The 21,750-nt window shown below is 43.3% G+C and overlaps 1 protein-coding gene and 1 non-coding gene across 10 annotated transcripts; one reads left to right on the top strand and one right to left on the bottom strand.

Annotated features, from left to right (window-relative positions):
- The first annotated feature begins 17 nt into the window (after positions 1 to 17).
- Positions 18 to 13,804, top strand: LOC147998794 (uncharacterized). 2 transcript variants are annotated; one of them, XR_015643755.1, is made up of 2 exons: positions 18 to 244; positions 436 to 5,521. It is a non-coding gene; the product is annotated as an uncharacterized LOC147998794 (transcript). The 2 variants fall into 2 exon arrangements; XR_015643756.1 differs by lacking the exons at positions 18 to 244; positions 436 to 5,521 and adding exons at positions 13,375 to 13,551; positions 13,649 to 13,804.
- Nudt21 (nudix hydrolase 21) lies at positions 2,697 to 21,694 on the bottom strand. 8 transcript variants are annotated; one of them, XR_015643301.1, is made up of 9 exons: positions 21,457 to 21,694; positions 17,793 to 17,993; positions 17,073 to 17,136; positions 13,698 to 13,787; positions 10,143 to 10,214; positions 9,637 to 9,712; positions 8,438 to 8,565; positions 7,746 to 7,860; positions 5,545 to 5,853 (listed from the first exon to the last, which is right to left on the bottom strand). XR_015643301.1 is itself a non-coding variant. In XM_087594047.1 (9 exons), exons 1-8 carry the CDS (start codon positions 21,570 to 21,572, stop codon positions 7,082 to 7,084), a joined length of 792 nt encoding a protein of 263 aa, XP_087450173.1. In that variant the 5' UTR covers positions 21,573 to 21,694; the 3' UTR covers positions 5,715 to 5,853; positions 7,036 to 7,081.
- Positions 21,695 to 21,750: the final 56 nt, after the last annotated feature.

Here is a 21,750-nt window from a genome sequence, read left to right as displayed (position 1 = left end):
GCGGGGGCGCGGCCTTCGTCCCCCGCCCACAGCGGGCGCGCAGCAGCCCCAAATGCACAAGACCCGACCTAGGGCCCCGCGTCCGGGTCCCCTGCAGCATCCCTGGCGACCCTGGGCCCACTGACGCCACGGGCGCGCCGGAGCCCGGCTCTAGGGTGAGCCGGGCCTGTGGGCAATGACGGCAGGCCTGTGAGCGTGGTCAGGCGGCAGGACAGCGGTCCGTTGCTCTTCCCTGGCAAAGCAGGTAAACCCTCCATCCCACCACCCTGTGGACTAGAGGCTTCCTTGTGTCCTAAAGAGGAGACATGATGCTTAGGAAGTAACAGAAGCCTTGCGATAGAATGTTTTTAAAACAGAAGCCCGGAGATAGAATATTTTTTAAACGGAGTAACCAATTTAACAGGAAATGAAAATCTGTTCCCTCTTTCACCACAGGTGAGAATGTCAAATGTTGCTGAGCTTCTTGGAAAATACCTGTTCCTAAAAGATAAATCAAGGGGTGACGGTTTGTCCTGGCAGTTTCACTGCTTGTTAAAAAAACATACAAGAGAAACGAAAACATATACCCACACAGTCTCTACATAGAGGTTGACAGTAGCATGTTTCCTAATAACCCAGAGGGAGGAAACTCCAGTGGAATATAGTGTTTGAAAATAAAGTACAGACACATGCCACAAAATCAGTGAACGTTGAAGATGCCTGAGTCAAGCCACACAGAGCTAAATTCTATCCCGACGATAAAGGCAAATGCATGGAGTGTGGAGTAGAAGTCCCCTTCTACTGGAGGTGAGGTTGGGGTACTAGTTTCCTGACGTGAGAATATTCTAAAACTGTTGTTATACAACTATGAATACACTCGAAGTCACAGAATTGTACACTATAACCAGCAAGTTACATCTCTATATGTGAATTACATAAAATAACATAGGGTACACTTTTTAATCATATTCCCAAGCCGTGTGTTAGTGCCTACCTCAGAATGTATGCTCTGTAAACAGTTGTTGAATTTTCTAAAGGGGATAAACTGTCTATTTTTTCAAGCCAAATATTTCTGTAGTTTTTTTTTAAATCTGAAAATTAATCACTTTGTTATAATTCTTAAAAACACCCATCATGGGTCTTTATACGATAGAGTTCCCTTTGGTTTGCTCCCCAGTCATTTGCAAGATGACTCAGGGGACGACCTGAGTTTGATTCTCCTAACTCCCCCAAGTCCTCGGACTTCTTTATCTGTGTCTCCCTCATGCATAACTAAATGCAAAAATAAAACACCAAGCCTTAACACTACTGCCCAAATACTGGACATCTTTATTCTGAAGGAATGAGGGTGGTAATTTTCCAGAGACAGGCTCTACTTTACAAGGTCAGATCTGAGTCACGGTGTTCTTTAAAGCATTTGCGATTCACATTCAATGTGAGCCACAAAACAGTAATATTAGATACCAAACTTGTCCTCTCACATTGCTGATAACAAGGCTGCCTTCTCTAATCTCAGGAGCTTGGGCCCTCTGACAACCCATGTTATGTTCATGTGTTAACAGATGAAACTAACCCAGTTCAGTTACATTTTAAAATAATACAAAAGATTTTGGATTTTTTGTTTTTTTGTTTGTTTTGAATGAGAACAGTCATTGTTCTATCTGTTTACCTCTCCAGAAAGCACTTTGCACTTCAAACTTCCCTCAAGGATCTGTTTGAGATACTTGTTCTCAGTCTAACCCAGCCTGGCCTCCAGTTTGAGGCAATTCCCTTGTCTGAACCTCCTGTTAGGTTAGAGGACTGAAAGATGTGAACCACCACAACCAAACACCTGTCTGTGTGTCTCCATTTTCCCTCCTCCTTTCCTCCCTCCCTCTCCTCCGCACACTGGAAGGTTTGTTTATTTTGAAGACAGGGTCTTAGTAGTCTTGAACTGCTGAGCTTTAAATGATGAGCTTGACTAAAGTCCAAGAAGATAGGACTTTAGAGCATCATCACAGGCCCAGTGCAAGAAGGACTAAACTCTAAAGTCCTATTTAAAGACTGTGTGTATTTGTGTGTGCCTGCACAAGTCTATGTGTATCACATGTATGCAAGCCGCCACCAGGCCTCAGATCCTCTGTAACTGCAGTCTCAGGCAGTTATGAGCTGCCATGTGGGTGCTGAGAATTACACCTGGTGCTTCTGATGAGTAGCCAGAGGTCCTAACTGTTGAGCCATCCCTCTAAAGTCTTACAAAGTAGCTCCCACTTGTGACCCTGCAGATGAAGAAACAGTCCTTAATGATACAAACCACAGGTAGTTAATACAACTGCACTGCAACTTTAAGGACCCAGTCTTCAGGCTCTGAATCTGTCAACTGAGAGATAGCCAGGCAATGGTGGCTTACGAGTTTAATTGAAGCATTTGGGAGACAGGCAGGCTGACCTCTGAATTCAAGGCCAGCCTTGTCTACAGAGTGAGTTCTAAGGCAGCCAGGGCTACATAGAGAGAGCCTATCTCAAAAATAAGGGACACACACACACACACACACACACACACACACACACACATCGATGGATAATCTAAGACCATCAGGTCCTTGCCACTGTGCCAAAGTGGTTCCTTACCCAGTGGACCTCACCACAGACAAGGAAACAGAACTGTGCAGGATCACTACTAGTATTCTAAATTTAGCAAGCCCTCCAGCACTCAGAACTATCCCAAATAATTAGTCATTCAGTTTTAAATGTTTTTATTGAAATAACAGTGAAATAAAGTTTTTAAAAAGAACAATGATCATTTTGATCAAACTTTTGCTTTACAAATATAAAAAACATAACCCAAAACTCCAGTTTCTGTATACAATCCTATAAACAGACCAGGTTTAAGTTCTCAAAGCCACAACTATAAATGGTGCTTGTATACCATACATGAGCATAATAACCAACTTTTCTGTTTGGAGGACACATGGATTGAACACAGAGCTTTCTAGTCAAGCCTCTCCCATTGAGCAGCAGCCCTAGCCAAAGGTTTTGCTTCTCAACAGATTGCTCTTCTCTCGATGGAGCAGTTTAATTTCTATATTTCCTCTAACTTAGCTCTAGCCTTAATTCCTCACTAAAATACAAAGTGGACTTAACTGGCTTAATCTTGATATATTTGGTTGGTTTTTCTTTTTCCCCTCAAAATAGCCATATGTGTTATATGAGCTAACAGGTGAATTTAATGGCTCCAGATCAATTTTCCAGCTTGTATTTAAACAGAGGCAAACTCAAGTGAGTCCAGTCTAACCCATGTAAGTGACAGAAAACAAGTGGAATGTGTTGGAAAATCTAATATTAAGCTACAGAAGCTAAGCTTCTTTAAAACTGAAAATTCTCTGCAGCAGTCAGCAACCCACATACTGTTCCAAACACTAAGAATTAGTAAAAAGCTCTTAAGTCTGGGGAGCTGAAGGCACAAATATGTCACTGTCATAAACTTGCAGCCAACTTGGATTCCATTGGTACATTGGATAAGACAGACCAAAGCCAAGAGGACTGAGCATATAAAAGCCACAGCTTGGGACAGATCATCAGGCAGGAACCAGGTAAGGTGCCCTTGAGAGATAATAGCCACTAGACTCTCAACATCTTATGGACCACCTTAAAGAACCAGGAGGGTCTGGAGACTTGGCTCAGCCTTTAAGAGCACTGACTGCTGGCTGCTCTTCAGGGACAGGAATCTGGATTCCCAGCACCCACTGCCATGGTTAGAACAGCAGGTAACTTAAATCAAAGGTCTCGGAGTATGAATGACTGGCTCAAGCATTACAGTTCAAAGACTTTGAGTCATAGCTGAAGTTGCAATCAGAATTGACTCTTCAAGCACTGCTTCTGACAGCACTCTTAACCTCTGGTAGGACATTCACCCCTCTCCACTTTCCCACCTGAATCCGGGGGCCCAACAGTACAGAGAGCCTAGTCAACGTAGCTCCACGTGTACCTTCCCCAGTCTGAAGGACTAGCTAGACTCTTAATGAGCCATGCTAAGTAGGAATGTGCTTACATGAACGACTAGGGCAAAACTGTTGGCTCCCAGATGAGAAGAATATTCAAGGAACTAGTGGCTTTTCAGAGGACAACAGTTGTCACTCTTGGTCATGAAGACTAGTGCTTACCAAGCCTGGGCATGGTTAGACATTGCAGATGACTCTAAATAAACTTAAATGGGTTTAATTCCTCAACCACTCTTGACCTAATTGTCAAAGCTAAACGGGAAGAAAATATTTACATTGCTTTTGCCCAATACCCAGGACACATACCTTGTGTTAGACAGCATAAAAGTGTAGGAACTAATCAAGCTTATTTCTGCCTATTAAAAAGTTAAACTGGCTACCTCTTGTGTAACTTTTCTTTCATTACATTGAGTCTACAGCCAACAAGTCTGTGATAAGGCAACTATAGCGACCACAATGACACAATCAGCCAAGTCCTTTACCCATTTTTTTTTCAGATTGTTTTAATGAATGTTTGCCTTCATGTAAGTATATGTACCACATGAATACCTGGTGCCCAAGGTCAGTGTCAGATCTTCTGGAACGGGAATTACAGATGGCTGTGAGCCACCACGTGGGTGCTTAGAACCAAGTCCAAGCCCTATGCAAGAACAACTCTCCAGTCCTTTGTTGAAGTAGGGCATCACTATGTCCCCATAGCTGGCCTGGAACTTGGGAGATCTGCTTGCCTTCACCTCCGGAGTGCTGGGATCAAAGATATGTGCCTCCACTCTCAACCATCTTTGTCCTAAAACGTTACTCCCATAATTTCATCCTAACTGCACAGGCAGTATAAAGTTTAAAGTTGCTGTTTTCCTTAGGCTGACAAACCCTGTCCTGACCTCTATAATCCAGTTGATTCAGACTATTCTTTGTTTCTATTATTTTGAGGTAGGGACTTGCTAAGTATCTCAGCTACAGAGTCCTGGTCCTCCAGCTTTAGGCACCCAAGTGCCGGGATTACAGGCATGTACCACCACACCCAGCCTATTCTAAAATACTTAGAAAAGCTTTGCTGCTTTCTAAAATCATGATTTTTATCATTATGCATACACCACCTCAGATTCCCACAAGTGTAACTCTGTAATCTCATGTCATTCTGTCATGGCTCACTCAGTAAGAAGCAATTTCACAGCAGTGCGAACAATCACTATCCCATTACACGAAGCAAAATACTGCCATGAGTTGTAGACAGACTTTTTATACCAATCCCAATGGTTTCTCTGCTAACCTATTCTTAATGGTTTCCCAAATGTTTAATGTCTTGACTTATAAAGTAAGGCCTAGAGAGTTATAAAATATACTCATCAGAAAAAATACTGGGGAGTCTTTGTAACAGTGTAGTTTGGTACACTGCACCTTGGGACTGAATCAGATAAATTTAGTTCCCCAGAGTAATGGAAAGTCCTCATGACAAACACTTGTAACAGTCTAGGACCATATGCTTACAACACTACTGGAGCAGGGGGCCCACAATCTCCCCTTATCTAACCATGATCATGTTTTAACATCCCCCAGACTGAAGCAGGGAAAAAAGGATCCTCAGCTATAAGACTTTTCAGAGTTTAATGAGAAACTTAAAAAAAAAATAATACAAATAAGAAATTCACTTTTTTTAATGTACAAAAAAAAAATGTATGAGAACCAAAAGTTAATGAACACTGTCACATGTTTATACCACTATCTAGTTCATATTAATTTTACTCTTCAAACAGGAAGGTGGTGGCAATTTAGGGAACAAGAGAAAACCAAAACTTGTTCTACAGTTATTCTTCTACATGTGTAAGCTGTGCTCACAGAGACGGCTTCTTTTACTTCTGTGTACAGGAGAAGTTCAGTTGTATATAAAATTAAACCTGCATTTTAAAAAACAGAAAACTTTTATTAAAAACAGTATTAGTTATACAGTTTCTACCTTAAACAAGGGAATTACCTGGCCATTTCTCCCCTCCTGACATGTTTGGCATTTGTACATTAAGACGAGTGACCTCACTGGTCATACTTATATACTACAGAAGTGCAGCTGAGAAACAGTAAGAGTGTAAATTTGGTTAACTATGAATTACACAAAGTTCCTTGAAGGCATAAAAGTTCTTATATGTCCTTTGTCATTTGCTCTGTGCACACATGTTACGTGCACACGATACAGCAAGAGGCCAAAGTAAAGAAACAAAAGAAAAATGGATTAGTGACAAAGTAAACAGGCTTGCAAGCTTCCATAGAAGCACCCATGACTACGGTGCTGATAAACTGGCATGTAGTAAGTACTTCCAAGTGTGTTCTTTGTATGTGCTCTGTGACTCGGCTCCCTACAGTCAGTCCTATGATGAAACTACCATCCTCATTTGCATGTGAAGTATATGGCAACAAGTGAGTAAGAGTTTATTTCAAGTCTTAGCAAGTACTGAAAGGGGCTAGAGACAAGGGGTTAAGAGCACTGGCTTCTCTTCAGAGGACCAGGTTCATTCTCAGCACCCACAGAGCAGCTCACAACTCTGTAGCTCGAGTTCCCGGGGTCTGACGCCCTCATATAAACATACGTGCAGCAACACACAGTGCACATAAAATAAAAACAAATCATAAAAGAGTGGGATTCAAATCCAAAACCACACGATCCAAAAGATTTTGTCACACACCCACACCAGAGAGAGCACAAGCACAGAAGTGCAAAGTGTCCATGTGCACACACATGTAAGCACAGGTGCCAGAGGCATGAGGCAGCTGTGAACTGCCCAGTAAGTGCTAGGAACTAAACTCAGATCTATGCAAAAACAAGACACACTCTTAATCACTAAACCATCTCTCCAGCACACAATCCAGATTCTTCTGTTGCTTGACACAGGGTCTCACTACATAACCCTGGCTGGCCTAGAACTTATTATGTAGAGCAGGCTGGCTATGAACTCACAGTACAACTACCATGCCTGACCTCATAATAAACTTATCTGCAGTCCTTACTTATTGTTGGCATTAAGAAACTAAACTAATAAAAATCAATTTAGAAAATGCATACTCAAATGGGGCATAGTGGTACACACTTTTGATCCCAGCACTCCCAGAAGAGGCAGGCAGATCTCTAGTTTCTCAGCCAGCCTGGTCTACACAGTGAGTTCCAGGATAGCCAGGGCTATGTAGAGATACCCTGTCGTGTAAAAAAAAAAAAAAAAAAAAAAAAATCGGACTCCATATACCATTTGCCAATTCAGACCTAAGTGCAGTAAGTTCCAAAAATGAATGATAAATCACACTAAAAGATCTGAGTATCCCACATACACCCCTTTCTTTTCTCTTCTTTCCCATACACACACCCCTTTTCTTTTCTCTTCTTCTTTTTTGAGACAAGGTCTCCCTGTGTAACATGCCCTGGTTGTCCTGGACTTGCTTTGCAGACCAGTAAAAACTCACAGAGATCCACCTGCCTCTGCTTCCTGAGTGCTGAGATCAAAGGGTGCACTACCATGCCCGGTGACTGTCCATTTTTATACAGACCACTACTCTGTATTTTAAATATTGACTGTTCTACCATCTCTTCTCTGAAGAGACAGCAGATCTGAGGAAGCACAGTCCCATGTGAGAACTGCATGTAGTAATCTGTCTTCAGGTACTTTTAAGCATATTTTAATCTATTGATTACATACAATGTAAAATTACATCAATTGTCTTTATATTCCTTATGCCGCTTCTCAGGCCCCGAATGTCTTTACCTGACTTTCACACAGTCCTGTCAGAAACGTTCAGTCTTCCATACCTGCTCAGCAGCTGAGGAAGACTAGAAATGATGGGTCCGTATCCCGGAGCATTGTCGTACAGTTCAAACAACGGTGCAGCTACCAGCTTGTAATTCTTAGGGACCGCAAACAAGGCTACAAAACAGTGTTCAGTTTCTTTAATCCTTCATGTAATTTTTACTTCCAGTTCGTAATTAGTCAACAATTTTACATGCTTTACAAACAAGCTTTGACATGTATGTTCACCCATGCAGGCACATGTGCAGGACAAGCTAGAGGCTTTTCCTTGACACCCCTATTTCCCCCCGGATTTTTTTGGTTTTTTGTTGTTTTTTGAGGCAGTTTCTGTGTAGCCTTGGCTATCCCAGAACCTGCTCTGTAGACCAGGCTGGCCTTGAATTTAGAGATCTGCCTGCCTCTGCCTCTCTGCCTCTGCCTCTGCCTCTGCCTCTGCCTCTGCCTCTGCCTCTCTGCCTCTCTGCCTCTCTGCCTCTCTGCCTCTCTGCCTCTGCCTCTGCCTCTGCCTCTGCCTCTGCCTCTGCCTCTGCCTCTGCCTCCTGAGTGCTGAGAATAAAAGTGTGTACTAGCACACCTGGCCCAAAGTTCTTCCCGCCACCTTATTTTTTGAAAATTTCTCAGTGAAGGTAGAGCTCACTGTTGGCTAGCCTGGCTGGCCAGAGAATCCCCAGACGCCACCTGTCTCTCTGCTTACCGGTGTAGGTTACAGAGGTACACCACCATGCTCATCTTTTTACATGGGTGCTGAAGAACCGAACTCAGGTTCTGATGACCGCAGTGAGCAATTTACCTGCTGAGCGATCTCCCCAGCTCGGAGAAAAACTTTTAAGGAAAAAGACAATTCTTATTACTCACTTTGGGTTGTCTGTCATCTAGAGATTATAGACATATATTTGAAACATCCTCTCAAGAAAGAAATGCCATAAACAACTTAAAAAAGCAAAATGAAAATTGCCTTTATAACTTAATTGGTTTATAACTTAATTTTTAATTCTCCCATAAAGCTACTGTAACAAATGGAGCCAGGCACTGTGACAATTCCAGCACTCAAGAGGCTGAAACAGGAGAATCAAGATTTGGAGGCTTGCCTTCCAAGCATGAGGAACAGAGTTCAATCCCCAAGCCATATAATGTATACTTGTAATCCTGATGCTGGTACAAGCAGAGACAGGTGGTCAGCCACCTAATTGGTGAGCTACAGGAATAAGAAGCCTCTTAAGGACACTCACAGTCAGGGAGGGAGGGAGAAGCGATAGGCAGGCTGAACAACAACTCGGCACTTAAGAGCAGTTGCTATTCCTCCAGAGGACTGGAGTTTAGTTCCCACACCCACACCCATGTGCACGTGCCCACATGTATGCATGCATGCATGCACATACGAACGCACGCACATATGGACGTGCTGGAGACAAGCTTGGGCTACATAGCAAGAACCTGAGTAGCAGTGAAAGCCTGTAATCCCAGCTCTGGAGAAACAGAGGCATTAGGATCAGGAGTTCAAGGACAGTCAGTGTAGGTTACATGAGATCTTGGAGTTCAGTCTTTGTTCTTGAGGTAGAGGGGTGGGCCTGGGGCTTAGGGATGGGAGGCTGGAAAGGGAACAGTTACTTGTTGAAATATGGCAGGTCTGAAGACTCTAAAAAGACAACCTCCAATCTCAAGGTCTTCACCTTACCACAATGGGAAAATCAGTAATAACAGCTCAACAACTACGATAATTGTTTATTTTACGCTCTAGTTCGATTTCACTCCCCCTACACCATGAGTGGCACAGAGAGAAACAAGGTGTTTCAGTGAACCTAAAGCTACTCAAGAAACCTGGAAGAGACAAGCGGAGACCCTCACAACACTGCAAGAGCTTCTAGACGGCTGCCTGCCAGTCAAGTGCCTTACCTTTCTCTTGAAGCTGAACCAGAAACAACTTCTTATGTTCCTTGGGCTTTGTTATATGTGCAGGAATATACGGGTACTAAAACAGAAAGTGAGAGTAACTTGTAGCTTTCAAGCATCACTATTCTTAACGCCTCATGTGTTAACTATCAGGTTCTTCCAACTACAGACACAGAGCTCAACTACCCGCATATGCTAACTCAGTCATATTGTAATGACTACCCGATGACCTCACTTAGTTCTCTACAGGTGTGCCTGTGTCATCTCTCTTTAACAGATAAAGTACGTGCTCTCACACACATAATAAATAGTAAACCCATCAGCTGTTTAAGTACAGCAAAGAATGTATGGCTAGGGAAATTTACGACATAATGAACTTTTGGTTTTAAGATAAGTTGCTCCTGCAACTTGTTACTGCACTCTAGAATTCTGATATGGTCATGTTTCCTCCATGAAAACTTTAAAGCCTCTGAGGTATCTGACAGGATGCTCTTTGCCCCTCTTCCTACCTCCCATACACGTAGCACAGACTTTAAGAACGAAAATGAGCCAAGTGGAGTTCTGCCAGCTGCGCAGTCTAACTGCTGGGTAAAATGAGAAAATATTTAGAAAACTTAAAAGGACAAAAAGAACTAGCGAAACTACTGCTTGAGAGCAATTTGATAAATTGGGGGTGAGGTATAATTCCCACTCACTTTACATAGAAACTTTCAAAACTGCCCGGGGCTGGAGAGAAGGCTTGGCAGTTAAGAACACTGATTGCTCCTTCCAAAGGACCTGGGTTCAGTTCCCAGCATCCAATGGCAGCTCACAACTGTCTGTGACTCCAGGATCCAACACCCTCACACAGACATACTTGTAGGCAAAACACCAAAGCGCATAAAATGAAAATAATTATTAAAAAAAAGAAGCTAGTACCTTTGCCAGACTGTGCAGTTTAGCGAAGCCCCACTGCAAGTGATCTCTCCCATCTTCATTTGTCACAAAAGCCTGCTGCTTACCTCCTGTCCTCTCCCCTCACTGGCACCCAACCATCACTCAAGTTAGGACAATTATACACCAGCACTGCCCCTGAAGGACAAACGAGCTCAAGGAACTATCTATCTTAAAACCCAGATTTACAGTATGTGCTATGTGTTCACATTCAACAAATCACGGCAGCACAAAATAATGTCCTTCTATTTGCTGCTTCCCCTTTCTAAAAGGGTGCTCTCCAATTCTGCTCTTAACAGCTATGCTGGTAAGGTTCATCTGAAAAGACAGAGACAAGGAAGTAATGCTGTACCTTTCCACAGTGACACACAATGAAAATGGACTAAAGCCAACTAAACAGCCAGCCCTTCTCTCACATCCATACTTCCAGGGCCAATCTTCCACTTCAGTGAAGAAAAGGAATACCACAGAGCCATACAGTACAGGAGATAAGGAAGGTATTCAGTAAACAGCACGGAATCTTCTGAGTTATCCCTGAGCACTTTACTTCCAATTAGGTCAAGAAATGTCTAAGAAACCAAAGCCTGTTTACGGTAACTGTTACACGCATCTTTGAAATAGCAACTTCACCATTTGTGTATGGTGAAGCTTTGCTTCCTAAAGCCAGGTCACAGATGTGTTGTGGCAATTCTCAGGAACACCAGTGTCCACAGAGCCCTGTGTACTTATCCTCAGCTACACCAGGCAGTCAGGAGGGCAGAACATCCTCTGCCTGGCCAATATTGTGTAACACTTGACCTGGAACACACTGTTATGAAAAGAAGCTCTCTAATAATAGGGCTTTTGATCTGTCCAGAGAATGTAAGGCCCAACTTTAAGATACTTGCCAAAATATGAAAACCTGAGCATCAATAACATTATCAATAACTATCAGTCATTACAGTGGACTAAACTCATTAAATACACTTGAGTCCACACAGCCATACCAACATTCTAATAACGTGTTCACACCCCATCTAAGAATCTCACTCTCCCACAGATGTTAGGGCAGGCCAAGCCTTTCTGGAGTCTGCAAAGTTTCTCAACTCATGAAATTATAGAGAAATTCATTCAACAGGGACAGGAGTCCCTGGGTTTCCATGTTCCTGACAGACAATTCAGAGGGACATTCGATATGGTTCCTAGACAGTCCTTAGTAATATTAATCTAGCTGTTTACAGTTACAGAAAGGTCAATACTATTATGTGGGGTGTTTGCTTGTTTTTTTGAGACAGGGCTCAGTATATAGCTCAGGTTGGCCATAAACTTTCTGCCTCTACCTCCAGAATGGTGAGGTTAGAGGTATGCACCACCATGCACACCTCTTTTTCTTTTTAATGACTGCTACTTCTAGGCCCCTCTCCCTATCCTTTACTACTTCCTGTCTCACATCTCAGTCTTTACCACACCTGTCCTTTCCATTCCATAGCACATGCTGGAAGGATGAATGCCGCCTTCTTCTGAAAACTTAAGGAAAGGAAAAGCAGCATCTATTACTTCCTACAGAACTGTACACTCCAGAGTAACCAAGTAATTGATGAGGTTCTCTGTGTAAACACACACACACACACACACACACACACACACACACACACACAATCTCTGGAAACTTCAGGACTGTAGGAAATTATCAACAGTGACCTGTTAACATTAACATCATGAAAACCAACTTCTTAGTCAGGGTTTCTATTGCTGCAATGAAACACTATGACCAAAAAGCAGGTTGGGGAGGAAAGGGTTTATTCAGCTTACACTTCCCACATTGCTGTTCATCACCAAAGGAAGTCAGGACAGGAACTCACACAGGGCAGGAACTTGGAAGCAGGAGCTGATACAGAAGCCATGGAGGATGCTGCTTTCTGGACTGCTTTCCCCTGGCTTGCTCAGCTTGCTTTCTTATAGAACCCAGGACCACCAGCCCAGGGATGTCTCCACTCACAATGGGCTGGGCCCTCCCACCTCTGATCACTAATTGAGAAAATGTCTTACAGCTGGATCTCATGGAGGTATTTCCTCAAGTGAGACTCCTTTCTCTGTGATAATTCAAGAGTGTGTCAAGTTGACACATAAACGAAGCCAGTAGACCAATCAAATAGTATAGAAGAACAGACCACTACCTATGGAGGCCCCAGTCATCCAGGTCATCTGCATTCACACCTTTGTAGACTCTCCCACTATGTACCAGAAGGCTCTGAATAGAATACAGAAGCGAGTGTATGTCACTGCCAAGACCAGGAAGCTAACTGGCCACAGCTTGCCATCATTTCTTATATCCTCCTCGTCAAGTACATGTTCGAAATAAGGCTTCGGTTCTAGAGGAAGTTATCCTTCCAAGATGACAAGGAACTGAGGGAAGCCCTATGGCAGCACTGGCAAAACTGAAGACCAGTCTAATAGCCGAGAAGGTCTGCTTCCACATGAACTAGGGATTAGATCTCTGCCCCACTCTTGACTTTTGATGCAGAATCTGAAAATTCCCTGATAATTCCAAGATAATAAATATCTATTGTCTTAGGCTACTAAATTTGGAAATACAGAAATGCAAAGGATTAAAGAGCTTCAGATTTTGGAGTTTGGTAAACTCTGGAATATTTATATTCATGAATATCTAACTCCAAAGTCCAAAATCATAAGAGCCACAACTTTTTAAGTATTATGTCGACCAAAGCCCCTGGATCTCAGATTTTTGCATTAGGAATGCTCAACCTGTAACGTGCTGCACAGCAGCAATAAACCAGCTTGCCCTGTTTGTTCCCTTTGCCCCGTTAGTTGAGCCTGAATCCAATCAACTGATTTATCAACCTATGAAACATTTAGGAGAAAGAGCACTCATTCAGTAAAACAAGGATGCTATTGGCAACTGAAACACAAGACAGCCTGTTTTCACGGTGCGCGTGTGCACACATGCGTGTAGATGCCACGACATTTGTCCTCTCCTTCTAACATGTGAGTTCCAGGGATCAAATTTGGGTCATGAGGTTTGGTACAAACCCTTTGAGCCACCTTACAAGGCCTGATCACTTCTTTAAATGTCTTGAATTAGGTGAGTTTTCTGCTTTACCAATGCCTGGCAAACACAACTGAACACTGACCTGAGGAGGTTCAAAATTTGGTCTCCACCAGTTCCCAATGCAGTCATCGATGACCCAGTCTTGCAGGACTCCATCTTGACGACCCAGTATCTGTGCAAAGTAGTATAGTAAGTATATGAATACTCACGCCTGAGAGTTCCCTTTGCTGGTAGAGACTATTTTCAGTGACACTCCGAACAGAGACATGTCAGCCAGTGTTTTCCCCATAGATTCCCTCTCTACAAGTTAATATCCATTCCACACTGTCGAAAACCACAAGATTAGCTTAAAAATCTAGCATCGACTTATCAAAAAAACCCAGACGCAGAGGGGCAGAGGAGCAGAGGGGCAGAGGAGCAGAGAGGCAGAGGAGCAGAGAGGCACAGAGGCAGAGGCAGGTGGATCTCTGTTGAGTTCAAGCTACAGGCTAGCCAAGGCTATGTAGTGAGACCTTGTCTGCAAAAGACCTGTTCTTTTGTTCTGGCTATACATGGAAAATCAAAAGTGAGCATTTATCAACGTCAGCCAAATAGTATACGAGCGGTTTTCTAAAATCAACTACAATTTCTACGAATCATATACCTAAAGTTACAAAAATGAAAAGATTCCATTTTCACAAAATTCCATTATTACTCTTGAAACATAACAATGAACTTATTTCGATCAAGTTAGACTCAGGTGGAGAGATGGCTCAGTGATTAAGAGCACTGACTGCTCTACCAGAGGGCTTGGGTTCAGTTCCCAGCACCCACGGGGCTCACAACAGTCTGTGCCTTCAGTTCTAGGAACCCAACCCCATCTTTCTGACCCCTGAGGGCACCAAGCACACACCTGCTGCACTAACACATGCAGACAAATGCCCACACACATAAATAACTCATTAAACCATTATGCTATACCCATTTCACTGGCCGAAAACAGTATTATAAAGTTCAGAACAAGAAGCAATCCCCCATGCTGTCTCACCCGATCCAACTGGCTACAAGACTCAGCTCCTAGTTTTTCCCCAGTATTTGTCTCTATGTTTAACCCTTTTTTCCCAACTGCTTTAGAATAGTTTTACAAATTAAGAAAGGCCAGAAACTCCCATTGACGCCTACACCTTTCCCCGACTGTGCTGATCTTGCATCAGTATAACACAGCTGTTAAACTAATGAATAATGCTATACCACAGAAACCCATACAGTTTTTGCATCTTTAATTTCTGAACCTAATATCTCTTTTCAGGTCCAGGATCTCATCTATCATATAAAATATATATCATACTCGATGATCTTGACAGTTTTGAGAAATACTAGTCAAGATTTTGATTAGTCTTTCACAGTGAGGCTGAGATTCTGTCGAGAAAGACAACAGAAGTAAAATGCCATTCTAATAGCAAATCAAATCATATGAAAGGATCATGCTGCAATCAATGACTCAGCGCTAATGTGAACCGTGATTGCCTCTCTCAACTGTAGGTCAGACGGAAGTATTGACACTATAATGTTCACTCATGCTTTGCCCCACCACCCGCCCGCTATCAGTATCTGATTAAATAGTGCTTCAATTAATGCCTACCTCCACAGAAGAACAATTAGTAAACCAGACTTAATCTGGACAACGACCCTCATTTCATTTGCTATCACTAGATGTATTCCCACACTATCTGGGAGCTCAGGCTGGTTCCCTTTCCTGTCAGTCTGCACAGTTCACAGCTGAGCACGAGGCCGGCTCTGGCCTTTCTCCTGCAGTGTTGGACATTCATGCTCTGATTAGTGTATCATTATCCCTGCCTTATGCCTTCATCTTGGAAGCAAGCTTTCTCTACCGTCTCCTGCGAAACGGTGTAAGGTGCAATAGTTTCGAGCTTTCTGCAAAAGTTAAAATAACTACTTTCTCCTCATTGCTTTGCAGTTACATTAAGAGTGCTGGTGTAGCAGTCATAGTCCTGCAGTTACGAAGGCATGCTTCAGAGTTTTGCACTTCCTGTATTGCTCCCGAGAGATGAGACATTTCTTGATTTCCTTTTTAAAACTCTATTATTGTACAGTGTGTGCACTGTGAGCGTACCACAGAGGTCATAGGACAACTTTGTGGAGTCAATTGTCTCCCTCCTGTATGTGGGTTCTGGAGATAGAGCCCAGGTAGTCAAGCTTGGTGACAAGCGCCTTTACTAACTGAGCCATCCTATCAGCCCAGCTAAAGTCTTCTAAGCGGCCCCTTGTTTCACAGATATAGCAGCTCCTCTATTACTCCAAGAGAATCATTATTTCTGTGACTCATTTAGCTTCTGTTTTGGCTGAATTTCTTTTGTGTTTTTAGACTGCATTTTTAGACTGCATTCCCCTCCGCCCCCCCTAGACTGCATTTTCTTAAAAAGCTTTCTTTACAAGCCAGTGATATATCTGCTCAATAGGTGCAGGAGTTTTGACACAGTTCTGCCCCCTTTTAAGATCCAAATGAAATCACCTCGTTTTCTAGGACTGGTCACTCTTCAGAGCAGAAACCTGCAGCCTCCGTTCTGCCCGGTACCATCCTCTCAGCCAGGAACTGTACTGGTCTACTGTTCTGTTCTCAGTCCCACTTCACGGCCTGACTCCTACACTGCTTACTAGTGAGGATCAGAGTTTTCAAATATTCTCCCCATCTCTTAAACATTTTACTGCTAAGTGTTAGCTGATTCAGTGCCTACTGCCTCAGTCAACTGTCAGTCCTGGCTCAACTGGACAGACTGGGAAAGACAATGCAGCTCAACATAACCTTTACAGATTCAGCCAGTCCAGCACATGCGTGCACTAACTGGCCTGGAACCAGCAGCAGCAATTCCTCAGTCTCTGTTCTTCAATGCTGCACAATGACTGCCCTCCTGTGAGCTTACAGTTTCTGCTAAGTCTGTTTCGGTGTGCCCAGCAGCCTTCCAGCTCTCTCTAACTTAGTTACTTCTTTATCTTTTTGTTAATGTCTCATTTTGCATTCCATAAAACTACTGAATTTATACCTTTAAAAATTACCTTTCTCCTGACTTTTTGGTAGTTTTCAGAAGAACCAGAGGAAAAGTGAGTGGGTCCCTCTAAACCTCTACCAAATGGCAACAGCATTATTGTTCAATCATCATTTTTGTTTTGTTTTGTTTAGTTTAGCAATGGGCCCCACTCTGTGGCCCAACTAGCCTAGCACTCACTATGTAACTTAAATGGTCTTGAACTCAAGATAATCTTTGGGTCTTAGCTTAAGATTATAGACATGTTTATTTTCCAGAAAACAATTTACACTAATTCAGATTTAAGTTCTACTTACTACTAACTGCTCAAATTAAATTTATTTTTACAAGACACATGAAAATTCGATTATCTATTAAGTTGGAAGTATTCAGATGGGCAATAAAATTGTCCAAGTGGTTAAACAGAAAAATACCTCTGTCATTAAGCGTTTTAGTCCTTCAACTTCATCTTCTCCTGGGTTAAGTTCACCGCCAGGTCTGTAAAAGGTTAAGAATTTCAGCTTACAATTTAATACAATCTGGGGATAACAGCAGGAATTAATAACCACCATTCCAGTGACATCTGATAAGCAATCAAAACGAGGGCCTGCGGTAGGGGATGTGCTGGGAAGTTGACTCTGTAATGCTAAGTACCAGACCACTGTATACAACCCTAAGTTCAAACAGCAACACTAATATATAGAGAGTGAGCACAATCGCTGGCCAGCATCCATCACAGCCTCCTCAAAGGTAAACTAGAGCTAGACGAGTTTAGCAAATAAATACCCAGAGAACAGACTCCATTCTTACATCTGAAGAATGGTACAGTTTTCAAGACTATCAATTTATTTTGAGGCCTTTCTTTTTGGCACAGTCTGACCAGTGGGAAAGTCAACATTTAAAGAGTTACAGGTTCCTATGGTTAAGCTGCATAAAAACAACTGGATTCAGTCACATTCCCATCACTTTGAGAAACTGAGTTTGGCCTAATCTAGCTCCTTGGAAAGGAAATAAGCATTGGACTGGAGAAAACTCATGACTTCTTTAAAGACCCCTTCATATTGTTTAGGTAAATAAAGGCTAGACTCAAAATTAAGCTGCATTAAAGAGCCATTTTCCCAGGTTGTCTGGCTATTATCTCCCACACCACTTACAGTTTGAAGAAGGTTGTTCCCAGCTGTAGCAGTAGCACGTGGGGCAGGCGGTGCTCGTGTACGATCAGAACCCCTTCTACAGTCCTTCTCATCCCAATCTTATCAAATTCCTCCCGCATGCGCTGAAATCTGGCCGCCACAGAGCTGTCCTTCTCATAGAGGGGCTCCTTTGTACCAAAAGTATAGTTGGTAAGTGGGTACCTGTGAGTCAAATGCAAGCATTAGCAGGAGAACCAATGGTCGTATTTAATTACCAGGACAGTTCAAAGTAACACATACAGAACCACACTGCTCAGAAGACCAGCTCTGCAAAGCTTAAGCAGCTAGGAGATGGCAGAGATCAGAGTTCTGCTGCTGCCTGACTCCAGAAACCAGACCTTCCATGCGTCAATCACAGATAGCACTGCCCTAAGGTCCCTGAAATGCCTAGCAAAGTGCTTATCTGTACTGGTTTTAAATCATTTCCTGGCACTGATACCAGAAGTACCAGCCTGGCTCCTCTGACTAATCTAGTCCTAACTTCTAACTTTCTTCCTAAGTCAGTAAAGGACTTGTCAAGCAAGCCTGGACCTAAATTCAGTCTCCAGCTCCCACTGATGGGAGGTTTTGTGCACTGTGTACTCAGATACTGATTTCTATGCCCAGATACCAGTCCTGACAATGGCATGGTTAAGCATCTCCAGTCTCAATGTTACATAAAAACTGTTTCCCATCACCTCTGATGGGTTAATAAGGAACTCATCTGCCAATCAGCTGGGCAGAAGAGAACAGGGCAGGTCTCCTGGTCCCAGTCTGTGGTCTCAATAGAGGAGATAGAGAGGAAGACAGTGGAGAGAGTAACCACGCCACAAGGACACACATGGACCAGAATGAGCCAGGGCAAGACTGAGATCAGACAAAAGACCATTTGGCTGGGTACTGGCAGCCTAGTTGAATTAGAATAGCTCAGAACCTGCCCAGCATAGTGCCTGCAGCTTGTTAATAAAAATACCGAATCCTCTTATTCAGGATAAGGCAGGCACTGTTTGTCATTACCTGTGAGCAGAGGGGAGGGGAGGGTAGAAAACCCCCCAGAATTACATTTACAACCTACCAAAACAAACAAGAAAACCCAACACACACACACACACACACACACACACACACACACACACACACACACACACATATACATATTTGAGCAAAGTGGTCCCACTGTTGTAGAGGTGAAGACAGCTGTACTTCTGGAGTTCAACAGCCAACCAGCCTTGCTTACTCTGCAAGTTCAAGGACAGTGATGGACCACGTCTCCAAAAACAAGAGTGGGAAGGGGCTGGGCTGGAGAGAGAGCATATGCAGGCACACCTGCGAACTCTATAAACCTGGGCTGGGGAGAGGCTTGTGTGTAAAGCACCTGACGTGCAAACTGTACCTAAGGTTGAACCTCTGGAGCCCACGCAAAGCTGGCTGTAGTAGGCTCACCTGAGATCTCAGTGCTCCAACAGCGAGCTGGACAGCAGACAGAAAACTCCCTGGGAGTTTCTGAGTCAGGTAACCTGGTACAGCAGATCGAACAAGATCCTATTCTCAGACAAGGTAGGAGGTGAGAACTGACTCCTGAGACTGTCCTGACTTCCACGCATGTGTGCTGTCACCCAGGCACATCATACATTCACAAATGCTGTGAATACATGCACATACACCCCACATACACAACTGCATATATCTGCTTGAATGCATACAGCCCACATGTACAACATGCACAAAAAACTCTTGACAATAACAGACAACTACATACTTTCCTCAGTTGTTCTTGAGAAGGGAAATCAAGGTAGCCAAAAGAAAACCATTCATTCCCAAAGTCAAAGTCTAAACATAAGGTACCTCTGAAATAATAAAAACATACCATTTTCGGGGGACTTACTGCACACAACTTTATGGACTGTACAAGGCTTTGCATGTGTTAACATTTGGTTTTCCCAACCTACATTAGAAAGAATTGAGACTAGCCACAACACATTTCTATTGCAAAGGCTGCCTCCTCCATCCCAAGATCTCAAGGAATGAAATGTTAGAGTTCCCAGCTGTACAATCTGAGCAGCAGCCCACAAAGAGAATACTCTTCTCCACATCATACTGTGGGCATCCCAAAGTAGAGTGTGTATCCAAACAACTGCCACGTGCATCACACTGTGGTGTGCCACGACCCATCCATTGTCTCCTAAATGGGAATGGACTGTAGAAACAAAGACTGACTTCCCACTTAGTGGCTAATTCACCCAGGTGAACTCAAGCTCACACTGCACAGCAACTTTACCTCGTAGCACTCCATTTACATAGGAAGTAAAAAGTGACAAACTCAACCTTCAAAACACCCTGCTGACAGCACATCTATTTCAACAACTCTACCCAATGAACAGACCCAGCAATCGAGGAAAGTTTAAATAAGACCCATGGTTCTGGCTTATCATTGAAGTCATACAGAACTTGTGCTTCCAATTTTTTACTTTGAGATGCTGGAGACAGAATCCGGGGCATTCCACACACTAGGCAAGCCCACTGCCAGTTAGTAAACTCTTCCTGCACTCATTCATTTTTTTTTTTTTTTTTTTTAACAAAAGAGCCCTTGCCTCCTCGACTTTGTGGGAGTCTAATAAGCATTTAATCGACAGAAAATTAAAAAGTGCTACTGTGTATTTTGGGACAAAAGTAAATTTGCATAGACACAACTGTCAACTCTCTCCACACTTTATAAACATTATATTTCATTACCTAAGTTTGCAGGCCAGTACTTGTTTTGCCAAAACCAACGGTTGAACAGTTCTCAAGAGCTCAAGAAGTTTTCAATTTCATGTCACAGTTTTAGGAGGAAAGGTTTATTTATTTGAATATGAAATTGAGAAACACTAAAATGACTTACCCAACCCCCCCACCCCCCATCAGCAATGTCTTGCACCTTTTAAACACCTAACCAGCCTAAACTGGGCACCTTTTCCCATTAGAATCAGCTCCCACTTGGGAATGAGATACCGAACACCTACAAGCTATATCCCAACCCACAACAAAATTCTGTTTTGAGTGATCCTGAAACGCAAGCATTTGCTTAAGAAAAAGGTTTGTTGAAAACAAAACAGCCTGCAAACAGGCTGTCTGGGCAACATGTACCTCCAACCGTCTCAATGTACAACCAGACAACAATGTGTACTCCCAACTTAGGTCTACTGGGAGTCTGCGAAGATGTTGTATGCTGTCACTTTGGGAGACAAGACATACAAATGCAAAAGAGTAGACCAAACAGCGCGAAAATGAATAAAATGTGGCCACTGGATGGAACACTACACAACACTTAAAGAAGAAAACTAGGCTGTTAGAGGTAAATCCAGAAAACTTACTGTAAAAGGAATGTACACCCTACAAAATTGTTATTCAAATAAATAGTGTGCGTTGAAACAACCAGCAACGGATCGAGAATACACACATTATTCAAAGCAAACGTGGGTTTCAACCATGACTGAATGAAGAAAAAGGGGAAACGAGCCTCACTCTAAATTAGGAAAACTGCCAAGTCGGGGTCGAGAAACAGGTCTGGGAAAGAAAGCGCACGTCCCGGAAGGGAAACACGGCATCCGGCGTGAGAGAGGGCGCACGGGAAGAGGCTTGCGGGCCGAGGCTGCGCCGTACTTACAGGTTAATGGTGCGCTCCAGGGTGAGGGGCTTGGTTTGCTGGATGTACTTGTTACCGAATTGGTTGACCCCCCGGGGCCAGCCCGTCTGCGAGCGATTGGGCGGCACCACAGACATGCTGAATAGCTCCGACACTGGAGACCTGTAGAAAGCGGGGGCCCGGGGAGACGACCGCGGGGCGGGCAGCGGTTATCTGCGTCCCGCTCAGCAGCCACCGCCCGCCATTAACAGTCGAGAGCAAGAGGAGCGGAACACACGCCGGAAGTGAATACGCTCCGGCGGCAGGAAGCTGGGA

The sequence above is a fragment of the Rattus norvegicus genome, chromosome 19, assembly GCF_021556685.1.
Source record: "Rattus norvegicus strain SHRSP/BbbUtx chromosome 19, alternate assembly SHRSP_T2T, whole genome shotgun sequence".
NCBI classification, from domain to species: Eukaryota; Metazoa; Chordata; class Mammalia; order Rodentia; family Muridae; genus Rattus; species Rattus norvegicus.
Note: the sequence above shows the minus strand (reverse complement) of the source record. Positions and strands in the feature narration are given on the sequence as shown.

What these genes read in the sequence shown, in the direction of transcription:
- Nudt21 (XM_087594047.1), bottom strand. Translation starts at nt 21,572, where the DNA reads ATGTCTGTGGTGCCGCCCAATCGCTCGCAGACGGGCTGGCCCCGGGGG. An exon ending in TAAAACGCTTAATGACAGAG is followed by an intron (nt 13,788 to 17,072) that starts GTATTTTTCTGT and finishes TACTTTGCACAG; the next exon opens with ATACTGGGTCGTCAAGATGG. An exon ending in CAAATTTTGAACCTCCTCAG is followed by an intron (nt 10,215 to 13,697) that starts GTCAGTGTTCAG and finishes TTTACCCAGCAG; the next exon opens with TTAGACTGCGCAGCTGGCAG.